The sequence below is a fragment of the Musa acuminata genome, chromosome BXJ2-11 (assembly GCF_036884655.1).
Source record: "Musa acuminata AAA Group cultivar baxijiao chromosome BXJ2-11, Cavendish_Baxijiao_AAA, whole genome shotgun sequence".
Taxonomy (NCBI): Eukaryota; Viridiplantae; Streptophyta; class Magnoliopsida; order Zingiberales; family Musaceae; genus Musa; species Musa acuminata.
In genome coordinates, this window is record NC_088348.1 from 22,384,609 (window position 1) to 22,406,588 (window position 21,980).

The window sequence follows — 21,980 nt, forward strand, 5'->3', positions numbered from 1 at the left end:
TCACTACAGCAACGGTTGTTTCGTCATTCCACTATACGAGACGACGTGGAACGGTGAAGTTTGTGACCATGTCGACCAAAATACCCTTTTATCAACGCCATCCCCTTTGATGCGCGCAATCTTCCGTCGATCCGGACGGCGCTGTGCTGTTGGACTCGAACCGGTTGAGTCGCGGTGACCCAGTAAATAAGGTGCGTTGGGGGGGTGGGGGGGGATGGTGGGGATTGACGGAATGTTGACCAGATTCGCCGTTGACGCACCCAATGCGGTGGCCTCGACTCGGACGTTCGAGTCGCTAAGGTCCAATAACGAAGGACATTTATGGGAATCGAGGGGGGAACGAAGTCGGTGGGGCCTGCGTTCTCGTAAAGATTTGGATTTATTAGTGATAGTATTTATTATATTTCCCGTATTTGTGTCTTTTTTGTTTTGTTTTGTTTGATGAGGCGGTCATCGTTTGGATGGTTCGATTTTTTCTTTAGATTACTTTTCATCACTTAATTTCAAAAAGTGTAAATTGGAAATATGGTTTTTAAGGCTATGATGGACGGACTCGGTGACAGAATCAAGCCGCCGCCGGTCTTCCAATTTTCCCGAGGGAATATGCTCGTTCCAAGGAGAAATATAGACGGGTCTTGTTTTTACATAGTTTATATGGGAGGAGGGAATCGGTGAGGAGGAGAGGAAGAGTTCCAAATTGTGGTGACCAGAAAAGTTTAGGGACAATGGGAAGAGCTCTCTCGGTAGGGGTGTTGTCGAAGTAAGTAATTTAATTATTAAAGGAGTGAGATCATAAAATTATTTAGGTAAATGAAAAATTGAAGACTAACTAATAAAAGATTTGCGTCTAAATAGCATTACCAAAAACATGATCAAATTAAACCAAAATACGAGCAGAATCATGATGATCGTTACCATCATATATATTTAAAATATAAAAACCTCAAGTTTATTAAATCATAATATTTAATAAAAAAATATATCTAAAATAATGAGTAGAAAGATTGGCATGAAATTAGCAAGTATTCTTTTATCTAGAGGGTCTAAAATATAATTGAAATCACCCAAAATGTATTGAGGTAAATTCAAAAAGTTCCCATAAACAATTTATTTATCATTTATGGGAAAGGACAAATAAATAAATAAATATGATTTATTTGCCGTCTATTTGATATGATTTATTTGATATAATTCTTTATCTCATAATTTTTAAAAAAAAATTCAATAAACGATTTATTTGTTATAATAAAGATAAGAGGCATAAAGGATGAGATTGATATATTAAGACAGATAATGATCACATAAGAGGAGCCGAACCTCTTGCCAAAGGCATTATTGACGACAAAAGAAAGATGTTAGGTGCAACGATCATGTCTAATGCTCGTTTTGAACCATTGGGCTATTGCTCCTTCGTCTTCACCAATGATAATTCAAATGGCAGAAATCAGTTCTATATGTATTGTCAACCGACACACCAATAGCTCTCCCCCTTCTTCTTCTCGTCTTTCGTACTTTCATTAGTAAAACCGAGAACGTTAAAATAAATAAAAATAAATATTTTATTTTTATAACTATAAAAATTTTAATATAATTTTTTTAAAATTGAAATATTAAAAAAATAATATAATATATAATTAAATCATATGCCCTTAAAAATTATTATTTTTAGCTTATTCTAAGGCCATATTACTGGGAGGTAAGCGCACCGTCAAGCGACCTGAGCTTGCCGCTCATTCCAACAATTCTTCACCTTAATTTCCCTTTGTTCGGCCAAATAGCAATTAACAACACGATGTTTGCATGTAGAAGATGATTTAACTCTGAATGTTCGTCTTCCCGACACCCAACATGATGCAAACACCAGAAATTCTCAATGATGACACAGGCTAGGCTGCAGATACCTGCACTTTATTGCAGGAGTAAGCAGTTTACATCAGCATGTTACGTGAGCATTGTGTTTTAATGGACTAACAATACGTGAGCAAAAAGGCCGGAACTCTTGAGGAGTGGTATCCATGAAAGAGGAGCAAAGTTGGTGCCATACATATATATACAGATTTTTGACGCAAAAAGCCACCAGAATTAAGTGACAATATTTGACATATTTACCAGAAATCCACCTAGCTGTTGTTTTGAGACTGTTGTTTTGAGAAGAGCAAGCGGCGCCATCAGATAGTGAAATCTAGCAAGCCCCAACAGGAGTTCAAGGTGACTTTGTGATGAATAGCCACTGCAAGAGAAAGGAGACGCCGAATCAGAAGCAGCGAACACTTGCTGATACCGAAACAACTAAGTCAACTGCTCGATATTTGCTCAAACTCATAATTCCTCCAAGTTTCAAATTGATATAACCAGTGGCATTGTCTGCTAAAGCCTTGCAAATTCAAAATTTTTGATAATGGGTGATCTTCGTTGAAACTAGAAATGATGTGAATTACTGCAACTGAATAAACATGAAAAGGAACATTAAAAAAATTTTGTTCTTTTCTCCAAGAAAGAACTTACCAATTTCCTGGGGGCGTGATGCATTAGGTTCTGGACAGGAAAGTGGACAGCAAGTTATTGAATCGCTGTACTTTTGCATCATGTACTTGTGAAGGTTGTGAATGGTCATGACATATGGTTCCTCCAGAACATCTCCTTTTATTTCTAGCTCGGAATAAAATATCTTCTGTGTCTAACACATAAGACACCTGGGAAACAAAGCAAGAAAAATTACCTAATATATTCACACAACTAACAAGTTTGGAGATTAAGGCAGGGCTTCCAATCAAGTACCTTAGAAGAACAAGAAGAAATCTTGCATTCCAAACCATTGATAACTTGGATTCCATCCATGGCCTTGTCAACCACAGAATGCTCATTATCATCCCCATATTTTCGTTTATTCCTGCAGAAATTTAACCAGTCAAGCATGGGATTCCATAAGAACACGTGACGTGCCCCAATCACCCTTACCTTCCCAGGAAGACACCCTGTGCTCCTTTCCTAACCAAAACACTCGACAGAAAATCACTGTACAGATAAGATGAAAAGCTGGGATCTACTGAGACAGCAGCAGCTTCAGGATTTACATGTCCATGTTCCAAGAGCTGAATAGATAGTTGGGTCACATCTGAAGTCTGCAAAAACTGAAAAGAAAAAAAGAAGTGACTATTTCAAATAATTAGATACTGTAATTGTTTAACTCTCCATAATCAAATATTTGAAACAGTCCACATTTATAGTCACATCTTCTTCCTTATAGCCCACTAAAGCAAGAACAAAATGTTGAATACTACAAACTGTCACGGACAAATCTATAAACAGTGTATTTGATGCAATGCTCATATATGTCCGTATTTTTCGGTTTTATTCATGCTTTGCACAGCATGTAAAAGGTTGATAGTAGGCTTAGCAGCCCCATTTTCTTTGGTTTTGGTGGCTGTCTTAGAATTGTAAACAAAGATTGTGTCATATGGGCACTTGTGGGGATTTCGGTCTGTAGTAGACCATTTTGGATCCTTTGTTGTGCGACCGTTCAGAGTTTGTGAAGTCTGTTTGTAATTTGCATTGGCTATGAAGTGTTTACCGAGATGATTGCTTGTGGATACCGAGTGAAACACTTTCTCTATCCGTTTTCTCTTTTGTGGGTCCTAAGAGATCATAAGAGGTTTCGGGGAGACTGACCTTTGCGGACGAACACGTAATGGTGCCGCACGACTTAGACAAAACTAGCTAAGTGCGTGACATATGGTATCAGAGCGGGACAAGCACACATAGAAATACTTGGCATGCAAATGTGGGGGACCTAGCGAGACTATGTTGAGGGCAACCAATATGTGCGATCGTTTAGGGGAAACGAATAAGGAGATGTAGGGAAAAGAAGTCGCTCAGAGGAGCGGGCATCTGAGATTGACATTCAAAGGAATAGCCAACTCTTCGCGCAAGAGGCACCATAAGGACAAGCAAGCTGGGAAGAATGCGTAGTGCACAAAAGTTAGGATTGCTGAGTTTGAGCTATGGCTCGACGTTGGCAACCATACTTGATGGTGCTCAAGGCAAGCGAGGTGCTTGGTAAAGGATAAGACCATGCAAAGTGGAATGGGTTGCTCAACGACCGAAAAAGTTGTGCAAAGCTCACGAAGGTGAGAGGAATTGCTAATTCGAAGACTTCGATACCCATGCAAGGGCTTGTATACAGACGATGGAATGTTCGTGGCCATCCCAAGGCGACCGAAACTCGGCGCCATGAAGCATTAAAACTCTCTTCGGCATGAGAAGGATACGTACGTAGGAGGCTAAAGTATGCAACGAGTTCAACATGTTGCTAAGCCTCGAGGGTTACAGCAGGGGCTGTATTGGCGAGGAGTCTCAATCTAGTAAGTGCATTTGTGGGGGTAGAACAATGCATAGTTTGTTCAGCAAGGTAGAGTAGTCCAAGGAGATGGTGGTCTCCGAAACTTCCAGAGGGAAGGATGCGAAAAGAGAAATTGCTCCAACGAGACAAATACCTTAGAGGGGATAAGTCCCGATTCTCCATAGGAAGAATCATGTGCAACGGACCGAGCGAGTGACGAGGAGTCATCGCATGATCTCGCATAAGGTAATGCATTGGAGGATGCATTGTGAGATTAAGTAGGGGAGTGACCCAAGGCAACACAAAATGAAGGCACACTTGGAGCTGATATGGAGATCGAACTCAATGGAGGGTCGACCCATGGAATGGTGGGCGCGAGGGCCACCATCAACTCAATGCAAATCGAGGAGTGGAGTAACTTGGGTGTAACTTAGTGAAACACCCAAACCGTAAGAAGGGAGTCGGCATAGAAGATGGAACATGGAGCGGAGGCACGAAACTTTCCTTGGACAGAGGTCAAGGACATGAACTCTTGCAGAGGCAAGAGCGGGATTATGCAGTTCCATGGGTCCTTCATTCTGATGGAGCAGACTCTTCTTGCATGGTGTCAAAGACAAAGGGAGCTTCGAGGCACATACACCCTATCTCGAAGAAGCATTTACCGGAGGAACCAAGGCGACTCAACTTGCGGAGGCAAAGTTGGGTTCAGAAGGCCTTGGAACGGGACAAGAGGATACAGAGGAGGGTACTCTTAAAGAATACACCACAGTGCTGCCATTCAAGTTGCCATAAAGGAAGTAGAGCGCAGCGGAGATTGTGCTGATGGGGGCAGAGGCCTAGGATCCAGACAATGGTGCACCAATTTCAGCGAAGTCAGTGAACTTCGAGAGCTACTAGGCGACGGACTGTTCTAAAGATGTGATTTATCTGGGTATGACCCGAGAGCGGGGTGAACGAAAGTCAATTGTCAAATGAGCGAACACAATCGAAGGTAGAAGAGGCCTTGCGATGTGTTGGCAAAGGCCACATATGGAGGGATCACAATCCAAGTTCATCCTATAATGATCAGAATGCAATGGAGATGTTATCAGAGGTGATATGGTGCAGTGGATCGTGGTGGAACAGTTCGTGGCAATGCGATACACACACGATCTAATCCAACGAGGGACTAGATCATACGGAGGTATGATCGGGAGCTACTAGGAGCTCCACTTCGGTGATATGGTGCAGTGGATCGTGGTGGAACAGTTCGTGGCAATGCGATACACACACGATCTAATCCAACGAGGGACTAGATCATACGGAGGTATCATCGGGAGCTACTAGGAGCTCCACTTCGGTGAACAACACGATAGCAAGAAAAGCTATGGATTCAAGGAGTGAATGTCATGGTATCGCAGAGGCGAATCTTCTGAGCATGCATCGAATTTTGCATTGGATAAAAACCTTGGTCATCAACATAGGGGGTTGTGTACCACCAAGGGAGAATATCGAATGCAGAGTACCAGTGAGTCCCATGGGGGGGACTTGATCATGCAGAGGTATGATCGAAGAGACTGGAGAGTTAGACTGCTCCAGAGCACATATTCGCTTAAGGTAGCCCGATAAGTCAGAGGGCAAGACCGAGTAAACGAATGTTGCTACCAAGGAAGCTAAGGAGAACAAAATCGATGCAAACCCTGCGACATGATGGCGGAGGTCATGCATGGGAGTTACAGTCTGTCTTTCCATCGACCAAGGGAAACTGCTCGGAAAACATAGATGTGTTGAAATAGGAGGTCGAAAGGGGTGAGGAAGCGACAACGAGTCTAGAGGGACTTAGCTACCCAAAAACCAGTGAGTCCCATAGGGGGGACTTGATCATGCAGAGGTATGATCGAAGCGGCTAAAGAGTTAGATTGCTTCAGAGCTCATATTCGCTTAAGAGAGAGCCCGACAAGTCAGAGGACAAGACCGAGTAAGCAAACGTTGCTACCAAGGAAGCTAAAGAGAACATAATCGGTGCAAACCCAATAACATGATGGCGGAGGCCATGCATGGGAGTTGTAATTTGTCTTTCCACCGACCAAGGGGAATTGCTCGGAGAACACAAAGGTGTTGAAGCAGAGAGTCGAAAGGGGCGAGGAAGCGACGAGTCCAAAGGGACATAGCTACCCAAAAACCAAGTATCGGTTAGAATGACGGTGGACTCATAGGAGTGCTACAGAGGCAAATCCACCGATTGCGAAGAAAGGGACGCAGATGCGAGGCGACGAATAGTAGGGCCATGGGCATGGCAGCACCATGGTCCCACAAAGGCGAGACTTTCGTGAAGTCATCGATCCCTTGTTCTCATGGAGGGAAAGCGCTTAGTCGTGAAAGGGGCCGAGGAGGTGGAGCATGTAGAGGCAAACTCCAAGTACCGAGACAGGACTGAAGGGCAGAGGCCAGGGAACTTCGTAAGATCGGTGTCAACGAGCTTCTCATCAAGATAGCCGAAAGTGGAGGACTTCAGGTCGATGCAAAAGTGCTCGACTAAGAAACAAAGTAGGCAGTATGCGGTGTTGTACCTTTGGACTCAGAGGAGTAGATGGCAAAGATGATGGAGAATACGGTACAATCCTAGAGGCGACCAAAACTATTAAAGACTTGCTCCAAGTTAGGGTGAAAACTTCCTGCATTCCAAAAGTTTGATGGCATTGAGAAGGTGAATCGCAGTAGCTAACTCAACGTAAGGAGTGCAAACACTTCGAGTGCTTCAGAAGTGTGAGTAAAGAGCAGGCGAAGGCTAGTAACCAGCTCGATGCATGGAGTACAAACCTCGAGGAGACGGAGCGAAGTCAAGTAACCTTTGCCTTCTCAACTCTTAAGAGAATTGGCGAAATCGAGTAACCCAATTCTCTTATCTATCTAGCAGAGGAGCTCTAACAGGTTCAAAGACCCTTCGAAGAAACTTAGTGAAAGAAAATAGTTGTCAAATCCTCACCAAAAGTGATCAGTGCCACTGAGAGTAGATTATCCGCTTCATTTCCCAATAGAATACCAATCGAAAGTGGAAGTAATACGAACCTACTTAGAAGTGACGACTAAGTGGAAGAAGAATCGATGAGCAAATTCTACGGAGGAATAACCCAAAAACTTTAAAGTCTACAAGACGATGCTCGTTAAAGATCCAACAAGCATCAACCTAGTTCAAGCGACATGAGACATTTGAGAGACTGGCGCATACTAAGAATGATCTTTTCTTTCATCTGAGGGATCTGCAAGAAACAAGAAGGATCAACCTAGCTCAGCCGACCCCACACCTGAGTCAAAGTCATTGGCGAGTTGAACCAGCATGACGGATCAAAGTTCGACTACTCAACAGTGGCAGAGTGCAGCCGAGAGCCAAGAGGTGCATTGCAACTGGAGCAAAAGATTGAAGACTCAACAAAGATGAGGAGATACAGTGTCAGCAAAGGCTTCGACGAGGACGTCGAAGGAATTAGTGAGGGAGAATGTCACGGACAAATCTATAAACGGTGTGTTTGATGTAATGCTCATGTATGTCCATATCTTTCGGTTTTGTTCATGTTTTGCATAGCATGTAAAGGGCTGATAGTAGGCTTAGCAATCCCATTTTCTTTGGTTTTGGTGGTTGTCTTAGGCTTGTAAACAAATGTTATGTTATGTGAGAATTTCAGTCCGTAGTGGACCATTTTGGACCCTTTATTGTGCGACCGTTCAGAGCTTATGAAGTATTTACTGAAATGATTGCTTGTGGATCCCGAGTGAGACGCTTTCTCTAATCTGTTTTCTCTTTTGTAGGTCATAAGGGACCATAGGAGGTTTCGAGGAAGCTGACCTTTGCGGACGAACATGCAAGGGTGTTGCACGACTTAGGCAAAACTAGTTAAGTGACATACTACATGCAACAATTCTTTAACAACAAATCACTACAACAGGTACACATAAAAGGACATAAATGAAAAAACAAATGGATATTCATCACCCTAAACATGCAGGGACAAAGGAGATAAAAGAAGCTTACAAATTCAAATCTGTATATGCTCTCATCATGAAGGACACAAGCATTCTCATGATAGACGAGATCAAAAGATCTTCCTGTTTGCCTTGATTTTTCATACAAGTATAGTTGAAGAAGCTTATTATCTGTCTCATCTGAAGCTATTGCTTGAAGCTGAAAACAAAAAAAAACATAAGTGCACCCTTAGAAAAAAGGATACAGTTATTCAAGAACCATATAATATGTTATATATGTACATCAGTACCTGTTTAACTATTTTATATATTAGCTTGTCCATTGTAAAAAGCACATATGACTGAGTTCCAATGATACCACGGCAATCATCTTCAAACTTGGTATTGTCAGCAGAACCATCAAGAAGGTTGAATAGAGCACTCATAAATCTGCAAAGCCATATAAGAGACTTTTATGCATGATAATCCACGCCCAAGCACAAATAAAAGGTGAAAGACGTGGTTATTGATGTATAGTACTTGGCATACAAATCAGGAGGGCTTGTATCTTTAGAACTTTTCCATTTTTTTTCAGAAGCTGATGAGTTTGTCTTGGCTGAAAGTATCCTTTCATACAAAGTCTGCTATGAAATAATATAAATATAAATTATGACTAGAAATATATGCTATAAGCTAAGTAAATGCAAAAAAGTCTGACCTGATGAAGCCGAAACAGCACATAATATGAATCATTTCCATAAAAGATCCGCGATGATTTATCTTGCTCATCATGCAGTGCTGCAGGCACATGCCTGGCAAGAGGTTTAACTGTATGCAGAAATAGTTCTCCTTCAGCATCATGTGCATCAGCCTTACCTTCGCTTATAGCTTTTGCATCCTGATCATCATGTTCAGCATCATCCTCTTCCTCTTGATCTTCATGGGAACATTCCTCACCATCACCAGATTCACTGCTTGAGACATCCTCACCAGCCTCAGATGCATTTCCACTGACCTCCGTAGAGCGTTGAGCACTTTCCTCACATTCATCATCAGCAGCAGCACCAGAACCATTATCCCCAGCATCCTCTCCACAAGAAGCCTCTACATCTCCAGGCCTGACTTGGTACTGTCCGCTAGCAGAAGTATCTTTCCCTGTATGAGCTACATTTGTAGCAGCATCCTCAAGAGCCACACAATTATCCTCATCAAGATCTCCATTAGGTGATAATTCTCCTTCTTCTCTTTCAACTTTGAGATTATTAAGGGATACAAAAACATCATTAGGTCTGTAGTATTTGTTGCTTTCAGTGATGCTACCACCATTAATTGATATGATTTGCAATCCAGTTTGCCCACCCTAGCAGATTTTTTATAGTCATATCAAGTATTAGATGAAATCATCAATTCTAAGACAGACCAAGAAATACTGTTATTATGCAAACAGCACTTGGGTTCATAACTTCATATACACATGGAAGGCCAAAGTTATGACCATTTATTTGCTTTTTTTTAATGTTGCCATAAGGAATTTATAGACAGTGCATCCCTCATATTAGTACTAGTCAGACATAACAAGCTTCTATAGACTTTTTATGTAAACCAAAACTAATCGTAACTGCTGCAAGAATTTCATGTGAGCAGACAACTCAAAATTAAAATAAAAAGTTTTCCGAAGGTGGTGCAAATTGAGGCATTACACCAAGCGTGGAGAGAAGAAAGATCAACCCAAATCTCTTTGGATTGGTCATTACCTAACATATTTTCAGTTTTGCCTAGTTGTTTTCCTATTATGGGAATAATTCTAATACTTTAGAGGGGATTTTTGTATAACACAACATCTCCCACATTTCTATTTTTATTTCCTAGACTACCCAAATTGAAGAAAAAATAGGAATCTTGATTAAAGATTATACTTCTATAAGTTTCATTACGATACAAAGATGGAAGCCTTCATATCAGATGTATAATAAAAATGAAAGAATATTCGCCAAGGCCAATATGAAAATTCATCTTCCTCAAAAAATGGAAAGACTAAATGATTGATTTGACTTGATTATTTTTATTTTTATTAATTTTATAATTTTTTTATTTCTTGTACTTGAGGGCCTATAAGAAGGTGAAAGGTACTACAATCGGAACATCACTTAATGTTTGGATGAATGAGTTTCTTCCTCACAATATATATTGCCAGTGTAAGGCCACAACCTTCCCTCAAAGTGGAGTTCAAAAGAGCTGGAGCGCGCTTAAGAAGTTAGCAATTTATTATCTTCCGCTCCTTTCTTCCCCAAATATCATACCACCTGAATTTTACCATTGCAAAATCTCTATTATCCCGTATTCTCTACTATCCTAGACTTTTCTTTGACAATACATGATCCATCAAACCCCAAATTGCTAAAAACCTAACATTGTTGAAGGTACTTAGAACCTCACAACCAAGCCAAGCTACTCAAGAAGAGAGATTTTGTATTTTTCTCCCTCAAAAGTAGCGTGTCTGAATTTGCACTACTTACTCTTTTATTATTTGACTTGAGAATTTTGTGAACATAGCATGTTCTATCGAACCCTCTCCTCTTTCTTTTGTTCTTATTTCTATATTTCACCATTTCTGCTCCCAAACCACTAAGCCTATCACACTTTAGGTTATCCTATGTCAAAAGGAAACTAGTCAAATCATCACAATGACCATATGCCTTTGGTATGCCGTGGACCATGTGTCCCGACCCTGTTGGTATAATCCAATATAGCTGGAATTAACCAGCAGAAATCATAACTTAAATCCTTGAAAAAGATAACATCAAATAGCAACTATCCTAACAAAAAGTCCTCTAAGGGTTAATCACCAAAACATCAATCATAAGTCATGTACCTGAGTAAAAAATAAAAACAAAGTTATACCTCTGAATATGGCAAATTCTCATTAGTAGCCCGAGCTTCAACTAGTGTCTCTGTTCCACAATGGCCAGTTCTTATAGATCCACAGCTAACCCCTTGAAAAGAAAATCAGAGAAGGTAAGATAAAGTCACTTTGCAATAAAAAAATGAAATATCAAAAATGAAAAAGATGTAACTCTTGAACCTGATGCAATCTCCTGGCTTATTTTATTGTGACTTTGTTCAGCTCTACCAGCAACAGAATCTGGCACAGTTATCTCAGGCATTTCATCAGCCACAGAAGCACAACATTGCACTCTTCCTTGAAGTGGACTACTACAAATATTTTCACCACAGTTAGTGGCTTGAATTGTGTCATAAAATCCATTTTCAGTAACTGTTGTGTCCCCATCAGCTGACTTAGTCGTGAATGAAGGTGCTTGTTCAGATGGAATGTTCTGATCACCATTACATTGTTTGGTATTATAAGCACCAGGATTCCCATTGCTTTCACCCAAACCTGGCATAATGGTTTTGACAGCATGACTCTTAGGCTTCACATCTTGCAAACTTTTTACTCCTTGGTTTCGAGGTTGAACACCAAATAGGGGCTCCAAAATGGTAGTCCATATCTTCATGACTTTGTCCAACTGATCAGAAAATGTGCAAACTTCGCCACATGAATATTTAATGATCCGATATAAATCCTCATGAATATCCATGTCTATATACTCAAATTCCATAGTGGGAACTATGGGACGCCTGTTTCTACCAGCAATGGCAAGAAGAACGTCATCCTCCTTCTTCATCTTGTCATTTATATCTTTGATCTCAGCCAGCAAAGCTGTCAGAAAAAGTAAGCAACATATAAACATATTTACAGCAACATAAACGACAACATCTAAATTTGTAACTTAACACCGTCTACAAGAATCAAGAATCCCCATTTTAAATGCAAAAGACTTCCATTTAGTCATCATACTCAAAAAGTTGTAAATGACCAAGACATACCTTTTGTGCTCAAGCTCTTTGAATCCTGTTGCTTGAAATAGAAACTACGATGGTCCAGCGATTTATGATAGTTTTTAGCATATATTTCTGCCCAAACTTTATTAAAATCTGAACGGCACCTAAACCATTCCTCTTGCTTTTGCTTTAGGCGGGTTAATATGACTGGCAATGCAAGGCTAGCATTCTTCCGAAGCACATCCATGACATCAAGTCCATGATCTCCATATAATCGCTCAATGCATCTCAAATGCAAAGCTATTTGAGAAGAGAAAACAAACAAAAATAAGAAAATCAAAACAATGTAATAAGAAACAGAAAAAAAGACAATATAATGAAAAGCTGAAAAGGAGAAAATGCACTAAAAAAGATCCATTAATTTTATGCATACTAACAAGTAAGGTGATCTTCAACACGAAATGGATTCTCTGATTTGACAGGGTCTTGCATCATTTCTAGCAAGTCCTCCACTAGCTTAGTGGTCGCATTAACCGATTCCAATAACATATCCAGCTCAAATCTGGAAACATCTCATGGATAAAATGGAAGTCAATGATAGACCATACAGTCAAAGAAAGAATGATTGCCATAAAATACTGATATGGAGATTAAAAAAAGGACCTAAAAAACAAAATACAGAAAATAGTGAGTCAACACTTGGTAAGGGTTTTTTTCCTTTTTTTTGTCTTGTTTGGGGGGGTGGGGGCAATTGGGCAGATAAATTTGGAAAAAATCTGATTAAGTACCTATCGTCTTCGCATCTAAATAAGCTTTCTTCATATTGGTTTTTGCGCATGTGCTTGAAGGAATAATCCTCACTTCCAGAAGTCACTGACACCCATACATCATTTAAGACTGATGCTCCAAGTTCAGTCCTGTGGCTAGCAGGAGGGATTGAATACTACAGAGTACAGGCAAAAGTGTGAATAAGAAACATGGAAAGTGAAAAGTGACAAGTTGCAAAAAGAAAATATTAAACTTGGATAATATTTACATTTTTTGGCAGAAGACGATAACTTGGGGTACAACGTTGACAATTTGAGAGGTCAAGCTCTGAAATTGGTTTACATATATTATATTTTTCTTTGCTCGATAGCAAAGAAGACTTGTGAGAGGTCCCATCCCTAGAATTGAAAAGAGCACCTTTATCAACCCTGTCTCCTTCCTTATTTCTCTCCCTCCTTTCATGAACTTTCTCCTGCTCATCCATTTCACACTCCCTTTCTCTGTCTCTATCCTCTATCTTAACTGGTCGAGCCATATGTCCTTCATTGCACAAGGATTTTGTTAGTCCAAGAAATAACAGCCTATTTTATGAACTAAACAGAAAACATATTCTGTTAGTACTGTCAGAAAAAGGTATTTTTCTTATCCAGAAAAAGAAACGAAATTCAACTGCAAACATTTGAAAGGAATAAGATCTGTGGACATACTTTTTCTGAATACGCCTTCAAGAAATCCATCTGCACAGAAGGTTTCAATTAGAAAACTATGAAAGTAATGTATATGATTGAAGCATCTTGATAAAACATGTAACACAGATGGAACCCTAGAAACCTGAAAAACATACCCACTTATATTCTCACAATGGGCCAAAAATTCATTGAAACCTTCCATGAGATCAGGAAACTTCCCCAGGATATCACTTACCTGTAACAAGAAGCATTAGCTTACAGAAGCAATCAAGAAATCTATATTTACCCAAGCACTACGGGTCTTTAAATGACAGAATAACTAACATAAATTTCTTTCACAAACTGAATAACCATGAGATTAATATTCAACAAATGATGACCCATTATGACATGACGTGACACAATGATCAAAATTTTTCATAAAGTACTCAATGAGCTTTAGATGCATACAAAACCACAATGCAGATATGCACAAGGCATTAATAGCTTAATGGACACGACTATTGAGCCAGAGACATGTACACTAAGGATAGGAACAAAAAACAAAAACACACAAAAAAAAACCCATATGAACTCGATGATCTCTACAGAGGTGCCCAGCTTATTCTATGTACAAAAGTAGGTCAAAAGCATATCCTTCCATGAAAAACAGTGCCTAAATAAGATAAGGTAAATAAAATGTCACATATACTAACTCAATATTGCAAAAAATTTATGGACTGTTAAACAAACCATCTGCCATAGTAAAAGGGGCAGAGTAGAACACTCAATTTCCATCAATAAGAGATTTGGGGAAAGCCAATGTATACATCTGTCAACATAACTTTAGCCATTTGACCACATATGTATTGAATTTCACCTATAGATGATCTAAGTTCCTTACTCTGAACACTGCCATCATCTTTCTTTCACGTATCATCTTTAGAAGATGAATCTAAGTTTTCATTCAGCTCATGCACTAGATCATACCAGTGTTTTAAAAAACGCTAGATGCTCGCCTAGGCACCTGCCCGAGCGAAGCAAGATGCTTTAAAATATTAAAATATTAAAATATATAATATAATTAATAAACGTGATTATATAAATAGAATGCAATATTAAATTAAATTTTTTTATGAATCTTCTTTGTTGCTATGTACACTTGCTATTAATCCTGAAACTCTAATAACATTTCTAAATAAATAGAGATGAACAATGCTAGATAGAGACTAATAACAATTCTAAATAGGGATTAGTTCTAAATAAGTCAACAGTTCTAAGGATTAATATCAATTTTAGTTTATTATATGATAGCAGCAGTTTTAATATCAAATAAGGATTAATATTCCACTGTTAATAGTATTTAATCCACTATTAACAATAATCATAACGGTAGAGGGGGAGAAAAGGAGTCACCGACGGTTGAACGTGGAAAAGAAGAGGGCGATGGTAATAGAGTAACCTTCAGACGACAACAGCAATAGTGGAGGAAGCTATGGATAGCGACAGCAACAACAAAGAAAGCTACAGACGATGGCAGTGACGGTAGAGGAAGCTACGGATGACCACGTCAGGGGGGGAGGAAGCTTCAGATGTGTCCATCGATGGCAGAGAAAGTTGCGGCCCTATCCCTCGACGATGAAAGGAGCTGCACACAGAAGCAACTTCGGTGGAGGGAACTGCACACGAAAGCTACAGCAGCGGGAGCTTCGAACCCATCCGTCGATGGCAGAGGAAGAATCGGACCTGTGGGTCAACAACGGCTACGCACGAAGGCAGCGATGGGACCAGAGCGGTGAAGTACCTAGTGTTAATGGGTAGGAAGGGTTTACTGATACTATTTACTGTGCTAGGTTCGATTGAACCAATTAAGTTACTATTCAACCGAACCAGTGTTGGCCATCTAGTTCGATTGCTCGCCTTCAACCAGACACTCGCCCGAGGCATCCAACGCATGGGCTCAAGTGAGCACCCAAGCAACGCTTCATTAAAGCACTTCACCCGACAACTGTGCGAGGCTCTCGGGCCTTGCCTCGCCTCGCCCGAGCGCCTTTTTAAAACACTGGATCATACTAGAACCGAATCATATTCAGTATCAACCTTTTTGACATAAGACAACTTTAGAGTGTCTTCTGCTTAATGAGCCAAGGATCCAGCATGCTAACAAATCATTAACTACTTCAAATCATGCTGCATCAATCATCAATGTATATTCCTGCTTGGCACACCAGTAGGATCAACATTGTCTCTCGACATTTTCATAGTTCAATCAGTGATTTCAATAGGCGCTCGGGCGCTCGCCTAGGCGCTCGGGCGAGGCGAGGCGAGGCACGAGCGCCTCGCTTCATGTCCAAGCGCCTCGCTTCAACGAGGCGCCGCCTAGGCGCTCACCCGAGCCCAGGCGCCGGGCGCTTCGGGCGAGCGCCCGGATTAAACCAAGCGACCGAACCAGTGTTTTATGTTTCGTTCGGTCTCCGGTGCTTTAGTTGGTTCAATCGAACCAACTAAATCACCGATAGGCTCCCTCTCACGATTTCCCCGACTTCCCTAACCCTAACACTCGCGATTTTACCGTCGAGATTTCTTCTCCGTGTCGTTGCTCTCTGCTGTCGCTATCGCTGCCATTGTCGCTACTCGTCGCTCATCGCTGTTGTCGTCGCTCGCACTCTTCTCACACTCTTCTCACTATACTGTTAACAATATATTAACAGTATACTGCTAACTATATACTAATAATAGTATTTTTATTTATTAGATTAATAATATATTATTTTGATTTTAATACTATTAATTTTTATTTATTTAAAATTATTGTTAGGTTTCAGAATAAATGGCAAGTGTACATAGCAACTCAATAGATTTGATGTAAAATTTTATTGTTTTGATTTTTGAGACTTTTTATTAATATGATATTATGATTTTATACTCAATTTTCTTAATTTAATAGCATATTTTTTATTTAAATAATTATATTAATTATATTATATATTTTTATATTTTAGCGCCTCGCTTCGCTCGGGCGAGCACCTAGCGCCTCGGGCGTTTTTGGACCTTGGCGCCTAGCGCTTTTTAAATCACTGAGTTCAATAACACTCCACAGTCAGCCTCGAGTTTAAGGTGTTAAACGATAGTTCAGCAGCCTGCTTTACTCGATATATTTATATATGGACTACTATAGACCATTGGTACAGGAGTGTCTTCAATCTTTGTGTCAAAGGAAGTCAAGATAATTACACTAATTTCTTAGTTTTTCAATAATCAGGAATACTCATTTCACACCTTTTGAAGTCCTAAATGACTATTAGTTATTCAATGACTCTTTAATTAGTTTTCATTTACTTTAAATTATAAATATAGTAAAGAAATTAATCATCCATGCTTGGAGAGTTGTTCCAAGCTTGTTAGTATATACCTCATGCTTGAAAGATTTAGGGGCATAGAGTGTTTTGCATACAAGCCTTATTTCTTAAGTGATGTCCTGTGTCACGTCTTTTTGGTGGATTCCTTGTTCCTTAGATTGGTAAGTTCTTAAGTCTTATATCCTTAGTTAGACTCCTTGGGTAGTGATATTTTATCCCTTGAATGTTTTACCAGGGTGGTGAGCTTGTTTATCTACCCTTCAATCTATTCTACTTATTTTTCTCTCCATTCTGTCCATCCCGGTATCAATCATCGTTAGCTGATTTGCATATTTCTTATAATCATATACTCAATATGCAGTCTGTATCTGCACAAAATCCAAGAGCGGTCTCATCAATATTTGGTTATTGCACCTTGAAAATGCATAAACAGCACTAAGGAAGTGCAAACAGTTGCCTTATCAGAAAAACATTAACTAGAATTGTTGCTTATAAGACTTCAATATTCTCTCCAGGTTTTGCACCTTTTCATCTTAATCATAATCACTATGTCAATTACGCATATTTCAAGTGTCTAAACAGCTACCATAAGTCACAAGAGTATACAAGGTAAACTTAGGAGGCTAGCAGTAGACAACCTAATCCTAATTTTTGTGGTTGTTAAGCATACTTCAAGCAGCTACCTGCTTTACTAGAGAACTAACACAAGGCATAAGAGTATTGAAAGTGAAATTGGAAGGTTAGGAGCAGGGGAACAAATGATGCACAGAAAGGCACTAACAATTATGAAGGTGCAACCAAATGGGATAATATGTACATCAACTAAGGCAATGTCTGCAGAGTGATACCAATGCTGCCACAAACAAGATGCAAACCTTATCGAAAACAAGATGAGATGGCAGAACATAATCATCGATGGTTACAACACCAGCCTGGATGACGGCAAAGGAAATATAGCAACAAAGATGGTCACAAACATTTACTTAGGCAACTGTAATAAGCAGCTATGTGCCCCAAAAGAATAGGCTCCCTAAACAGTTAGAAGTGAATGAAAAAATTATTTTTAGATGTGACGAGTACTGTATTAATTAAGCATTGGCAATACTAGGCCAATCAGGAAAGAAAAATGTCAAATTGATATATAACATGTGGATCATGTTTCATAAGATGGATAGTCTTCCCATTGACCTACATCTAGGTATCAATTAGTTGAAACACTTAGACAATTAATAATCTATGCAGGGTTTGAAATCCCGATCCAATATTGTATTCAACGCATTATCAGATTGATATAGTATTGATATTTGGGATAATATACCTACATCTTTTACCTAATATCACTGAAAAAAATCAAAAATTAATATCATGGTATTAGGTGATTACTGTGCATTGAACCTTGGTGGAAGTGAGAAATACCTATTAGTCTGTACTGGACCTGCCTGTATCTGAAACCTTGAATGTACATACTTCCTATTTTGTCCGATCAAATAAAAGTAAATTATCAACTTCATAAATATCTACAGTGTGGTCCTTTCGGCCATTAATTTTCTTTATTAGCTATGACATTGTCAAACTTATGTGGTAGATGTTATTTAAAAACTTATGCCCTTCTAAATTATTAGTTGGAGACAATTAGGCACCAAGTTATTTAAAAACTGAGGAAGTATGAAGTGCAAAGTAGAACAAAACAACAGGTCAACTATTGTGAATAACAATTGTTGGAATTCTAGTAAGTTGTAAAACCAGCACAGAAGCCTTCAATGTATTGATGCTTCAATATTCAAAAGCTTACCAGATTCTTTAATTCTGTTCTGTTTATTATTTCTTTGCTATATATGTGAAGGCATTTCAAAAATTCCTGGTATGTATCAGGATACAACTTCTCCTTGACTTTCTCGCAAAAGTTAAATTCTCGGGTATATACACCTGCCACATTGAAATTGAACGAAGGATAAAACTTTAACAGATTATACATTTGCACTACAGAACCATTAATCACTAGTATAAACTTGTAACTAGACAAATGCACCATAGCCAGCACCATAGTCGATTTAACCAAGTTATTCTAACAAACAAAAGAAGTATCTCTACACATTCATCGAACCTAACTGCATAAATCAGTCTACAAATTCACTGGATGGACATAACTGAAGCACATCTCTCCAGATATAAAAATCTATTACTCGAACCAGTTACACAGGAGTTCAGCACTTCACGCTCAAGCAAACCTAAAACTTCCAAGAAAATTAGACCTCTAATGGCAATTACCAATCAAGTGGATCTCCCTTTCTGTCTGTTTAAGGTGATCAAACCAACTAGGAAGACAAAGCATGATAATGATGCCACATCCAGGGACAAATTCAGGTTGGACTTAAATCAAACAGCAAATTTTAGAAGACTTACTCTTCAAAGCATTCTTATCATCAAATGATGAAACTGAAAAACTATAGATGCCAATATTCTTGGCACGATCACCTCCTTGTTGCATCGGCTCATCAATAGAGTCATCCACCCTTCTAGATGAAATTTTATGCCTACACTCTGAATTTTCTAAATCTCCACAATCATGCTCTGAGTCCTCATCTCGTTCGTGGTCTCTCTTGTCCCTGTCTTCCTTCTTATCCGTTTCCTTCTCTGCACGTCTTTTCTGCCTACCATGCTCTGTATCAAGACAATCAACACTAGAGTCACGATCGGTACGTGACATATATGCTGCCTCCCTCTGTAAACTCAAGAAAAGGTTCATTTTAGTTCAAGAAATGAAGATATATTTAAAGTTGACTTGTCTCAGAAAAATGTGCACACAAAGATAGCAGCAAATTTATCCAAACTGAAACATGAGTCATGAAAGGTTATAGAAAAGCAGGATCTGACAACTTCTTTTACTAGACCAAAAGTGAATTCTTTTCTGTTACACTGAAAAATACATGGTCAACTCCATTTAGGTGAATCCTTAAATTGCAACTCTTCAATCGTGACAACAAGCAACACACCTTATCCCCATAAACATTCTTAAAGTTGACTTGTCTTAAAAACATATGCACACAAAGATAGCAGCAAATTTATCCAAACTGAAACATGAATCAAGAAAGGTTATAGAAAAGTATGACATGACAACTTCCTTTTACTAGGTCAAAAGTGAATTCTTTTTTGCTACAATAAAAAAATACATAGTCAATTCCTTTTAGGTGAATCGTTAAATTGCAGCTTTTCAATCGTGACAACAAGCAACACACCTTATCCGCATAAACATTCCTTACTGCTGGCATCAGAAAGCTCCTGTCATCTCGGCGCACAAAGCCTCGACCAGAATATGCATGTTGTGGGGCAAATGTCGCCGAGGCATCAGGTAAAAAATGTATAAATTCTTCGAGCAAATCTTGATGATTCTGAAAGAGAGCTGCAACCTAGAAATATATAAGCACACACAATTGTTCAATCCAGACATGTTCGCATAAGCCACGGCTTTATCTAAAAGCAAAATACCTCTTGGTAGACCTCATGGATTGACTTATCCTCCCTTCGGTACATATTTAAAATATCCAAGAATGACTTGTAAACACGATCATCATTCTGGAAACGATTCTGCAGCAGAAGAAATGCATCAAATGAGTACGTATGAAGAAGTAGCAAAGAAGTTTTAGGATTAAAATAATTTTTGACCGCATATATACCTTAATTTTGTTAACAAAGGTGATTGCTTCCTCAAATTCAACTGGTTTCTTGTCTTCTGGTTGCTTAATCTCATATCCCTTGGGCAAGAAGGTATTAAAACCCAATATCAAATCCAGATGCCCCTTAAATAATTCCTTCACCCTCATAATAACCCCATTAGTGTCAATCCTGCAAGTTCACAAGAGGAAATACAGGTAATGAGTAAAGAAGCATTAAATACAACTCGACTGGAGATCAAGGGCAAAAAAAAGAACTTGAGAGCACTAGTGATAAATAGAGAAGAGATCAAACTGAACCTCTGGCTCTTGAAGTCTTTCATGACTTCAAGGAATTCATCATATTTTTCCCTTTTGTCTTGAAAGACATCCTTGACAGCCTTCAGGTAGGCTAGGGCATCGTTGGTGGTGAGCTTGGGAGTGGTACCAACTGCTGGAGCCGGCGGCATATGGGTTTGCCCGGACCTGGACCAAAACCCACTGAATTACAACAGATCCAAGACCACATATCATCTTCGACCAAAACGACCACAAAAAGGAAAGAAATAAAGGGAGATAATTCACTTTTCTCGTTGAGCGAGTTTTTCTTACAATAAATGATGATCCCAACAATTCTATATATCTGACTTGAAGAAAAAAAAAACATTAAGTAGAATGATCGGGCAATGGTAGCTTCCCGAATTTGATTGAAATACAAGAGCAAGATGAAACCCGAAGCTTTCCAATATCCACTTCTCTCGCGGACAACAAGGGACGTAAAATTCCAAAACTCCCTAAAAACCGAAATAATCTGAGGAAAACATCGCATTTATCCGAAATATCAGCCCTAGAAGAATGATAACATGGCCCAAACAAACCGTGAGAAAAGTCGACTCCGTTAAGGAAAGAAATCGATACGCGAGCAAAATTATATGGAGGAGGAGCAACTCACAGATCGGCTCGGGGAACGTTGGGCCGCTTGAGCTGAGAACCCATCAATGCCTCCTCCCACTATCATAGAGTCATCTAACAACCAAGGAAGAAAAAACCCTGCAGAGACACCAAAATCGCCTCCTTTCCCCTATTTCCACCAATAATCCACGGATCAAACCCTGAATCCTCGATCTTTGTCCTCCGCGCGCCCCCTTCCTCGACTCGAATTCCGGTCGACCCGATATAAGAGCGTGAATTAGGGCGGATCGAAGTAAAACAAGCTCGAGGAACAAGTCCAAGCGAAGGCTGCGCAAACGAGAGAGGAGAGAGAGGGGGCGATTAGCCGCTCTTTGCCTCTATCTATGGAGCGGAGGGAGCGCGAGCCAGGGGGAGAGAGAGAGAAAAAGAGGGGAAGATGAGTCTTGAAACCAAGGGACCGGAGGGGTGAAAGCTCGCTTATATATCCAGTGCCAGTTACTGA

At 39.6% G+C, this 21,980-nt stretch overlaps 1 protein-coding gene across 8 annotated transcripts; it reads right to left on the bottom strand.

Moving 5' to 3' along the window:
• Positions 1–1,877: 1,877 nt before the first annotated feature.
• LOC135626303 (paired amphipathic helix protein Sin3-like 4) lies at positions 1,878–21,926 on the bottom strand. 8 transcript variants are annotated; one of them, XM_065131513.1, is made up of 23 exons: positions 21,519–21,926; positions 20,888–21,052; positions 20,591–20,759; positions 20,403–20,501; positions 20,153–20,323; positions 19,320–19,638; positions 18,709–18,842; positions 13,738–13,813; positions 13,597–13,626; positions 13,158–13,429; positions 12,910–13,064; positions 12,559–12,683; positions 12,167–12,421; positions 11,361–11,999; positions 11,180–11,271; positions 8,997–9,638; positions 8,828–8,919; positions 8,590–8,728; positions 8,349–8,498; positions 2,959–3,131; positions 2,779–2,890; positions 2,506–2,693; positions 1,878–2,230 (listed from the first exon to the last, which is right to left on the bottom strand). In XM_065131513.1, exons 1-22 carry the CDS (start codon positions 21,560–21,562, stop codon positions 2,529–2,531), a joined length of 4,218 nt encoding a protein of 1,405 aa, XP_064987585.1. In that variant the 5' UTR covers positions 21,563–21,926; the 3' UTR covers positions 1,878–2,230; positions 2,506–2,528. The 8 variants fall into 8 exon arrangements, with proteins under 8 accessions (XP_064987585.1, XP_064987582.1, XP_064987584.1 ...); XM_065131510.1 differs by having other exon boundaries at positions 8,819–8,919; XM_065131512.1 differs by having other exon boundaries at positions 1,878–2,374; positions 8,819–8,919.
• Positions 21,927–21,980: the final 54 nt, after the last annotated feature.

What these genes read in the sequence shown, in the direction of transcription:
- LOC135626303 (XM_065131510.1), bottom strand. Translation starts at nt 21,562, where the DNA reads ATGGGTTCTCAGCTCAAGCGGCCCAACGTTCCCCGAGCCGATCT. An exon ending in AACGTTCCCCGAGCCGATCT is followed by an intron (nt 21,053 to 21,518) that starts GTGAGTTGCTCC and finishes GTTTTGGTCCAG; the next exon opens with GTCCGGGCAAACCCATATGC. An exon ending in CAGGGTGTCTTCCTGGGAAG is followed by an intron (nt 2,891 to 2,958) that starts GTAAGGGTGATT and finishes AAATTTCTGCAG; the next exon opens with GAATAAACGAAAATATGGGG.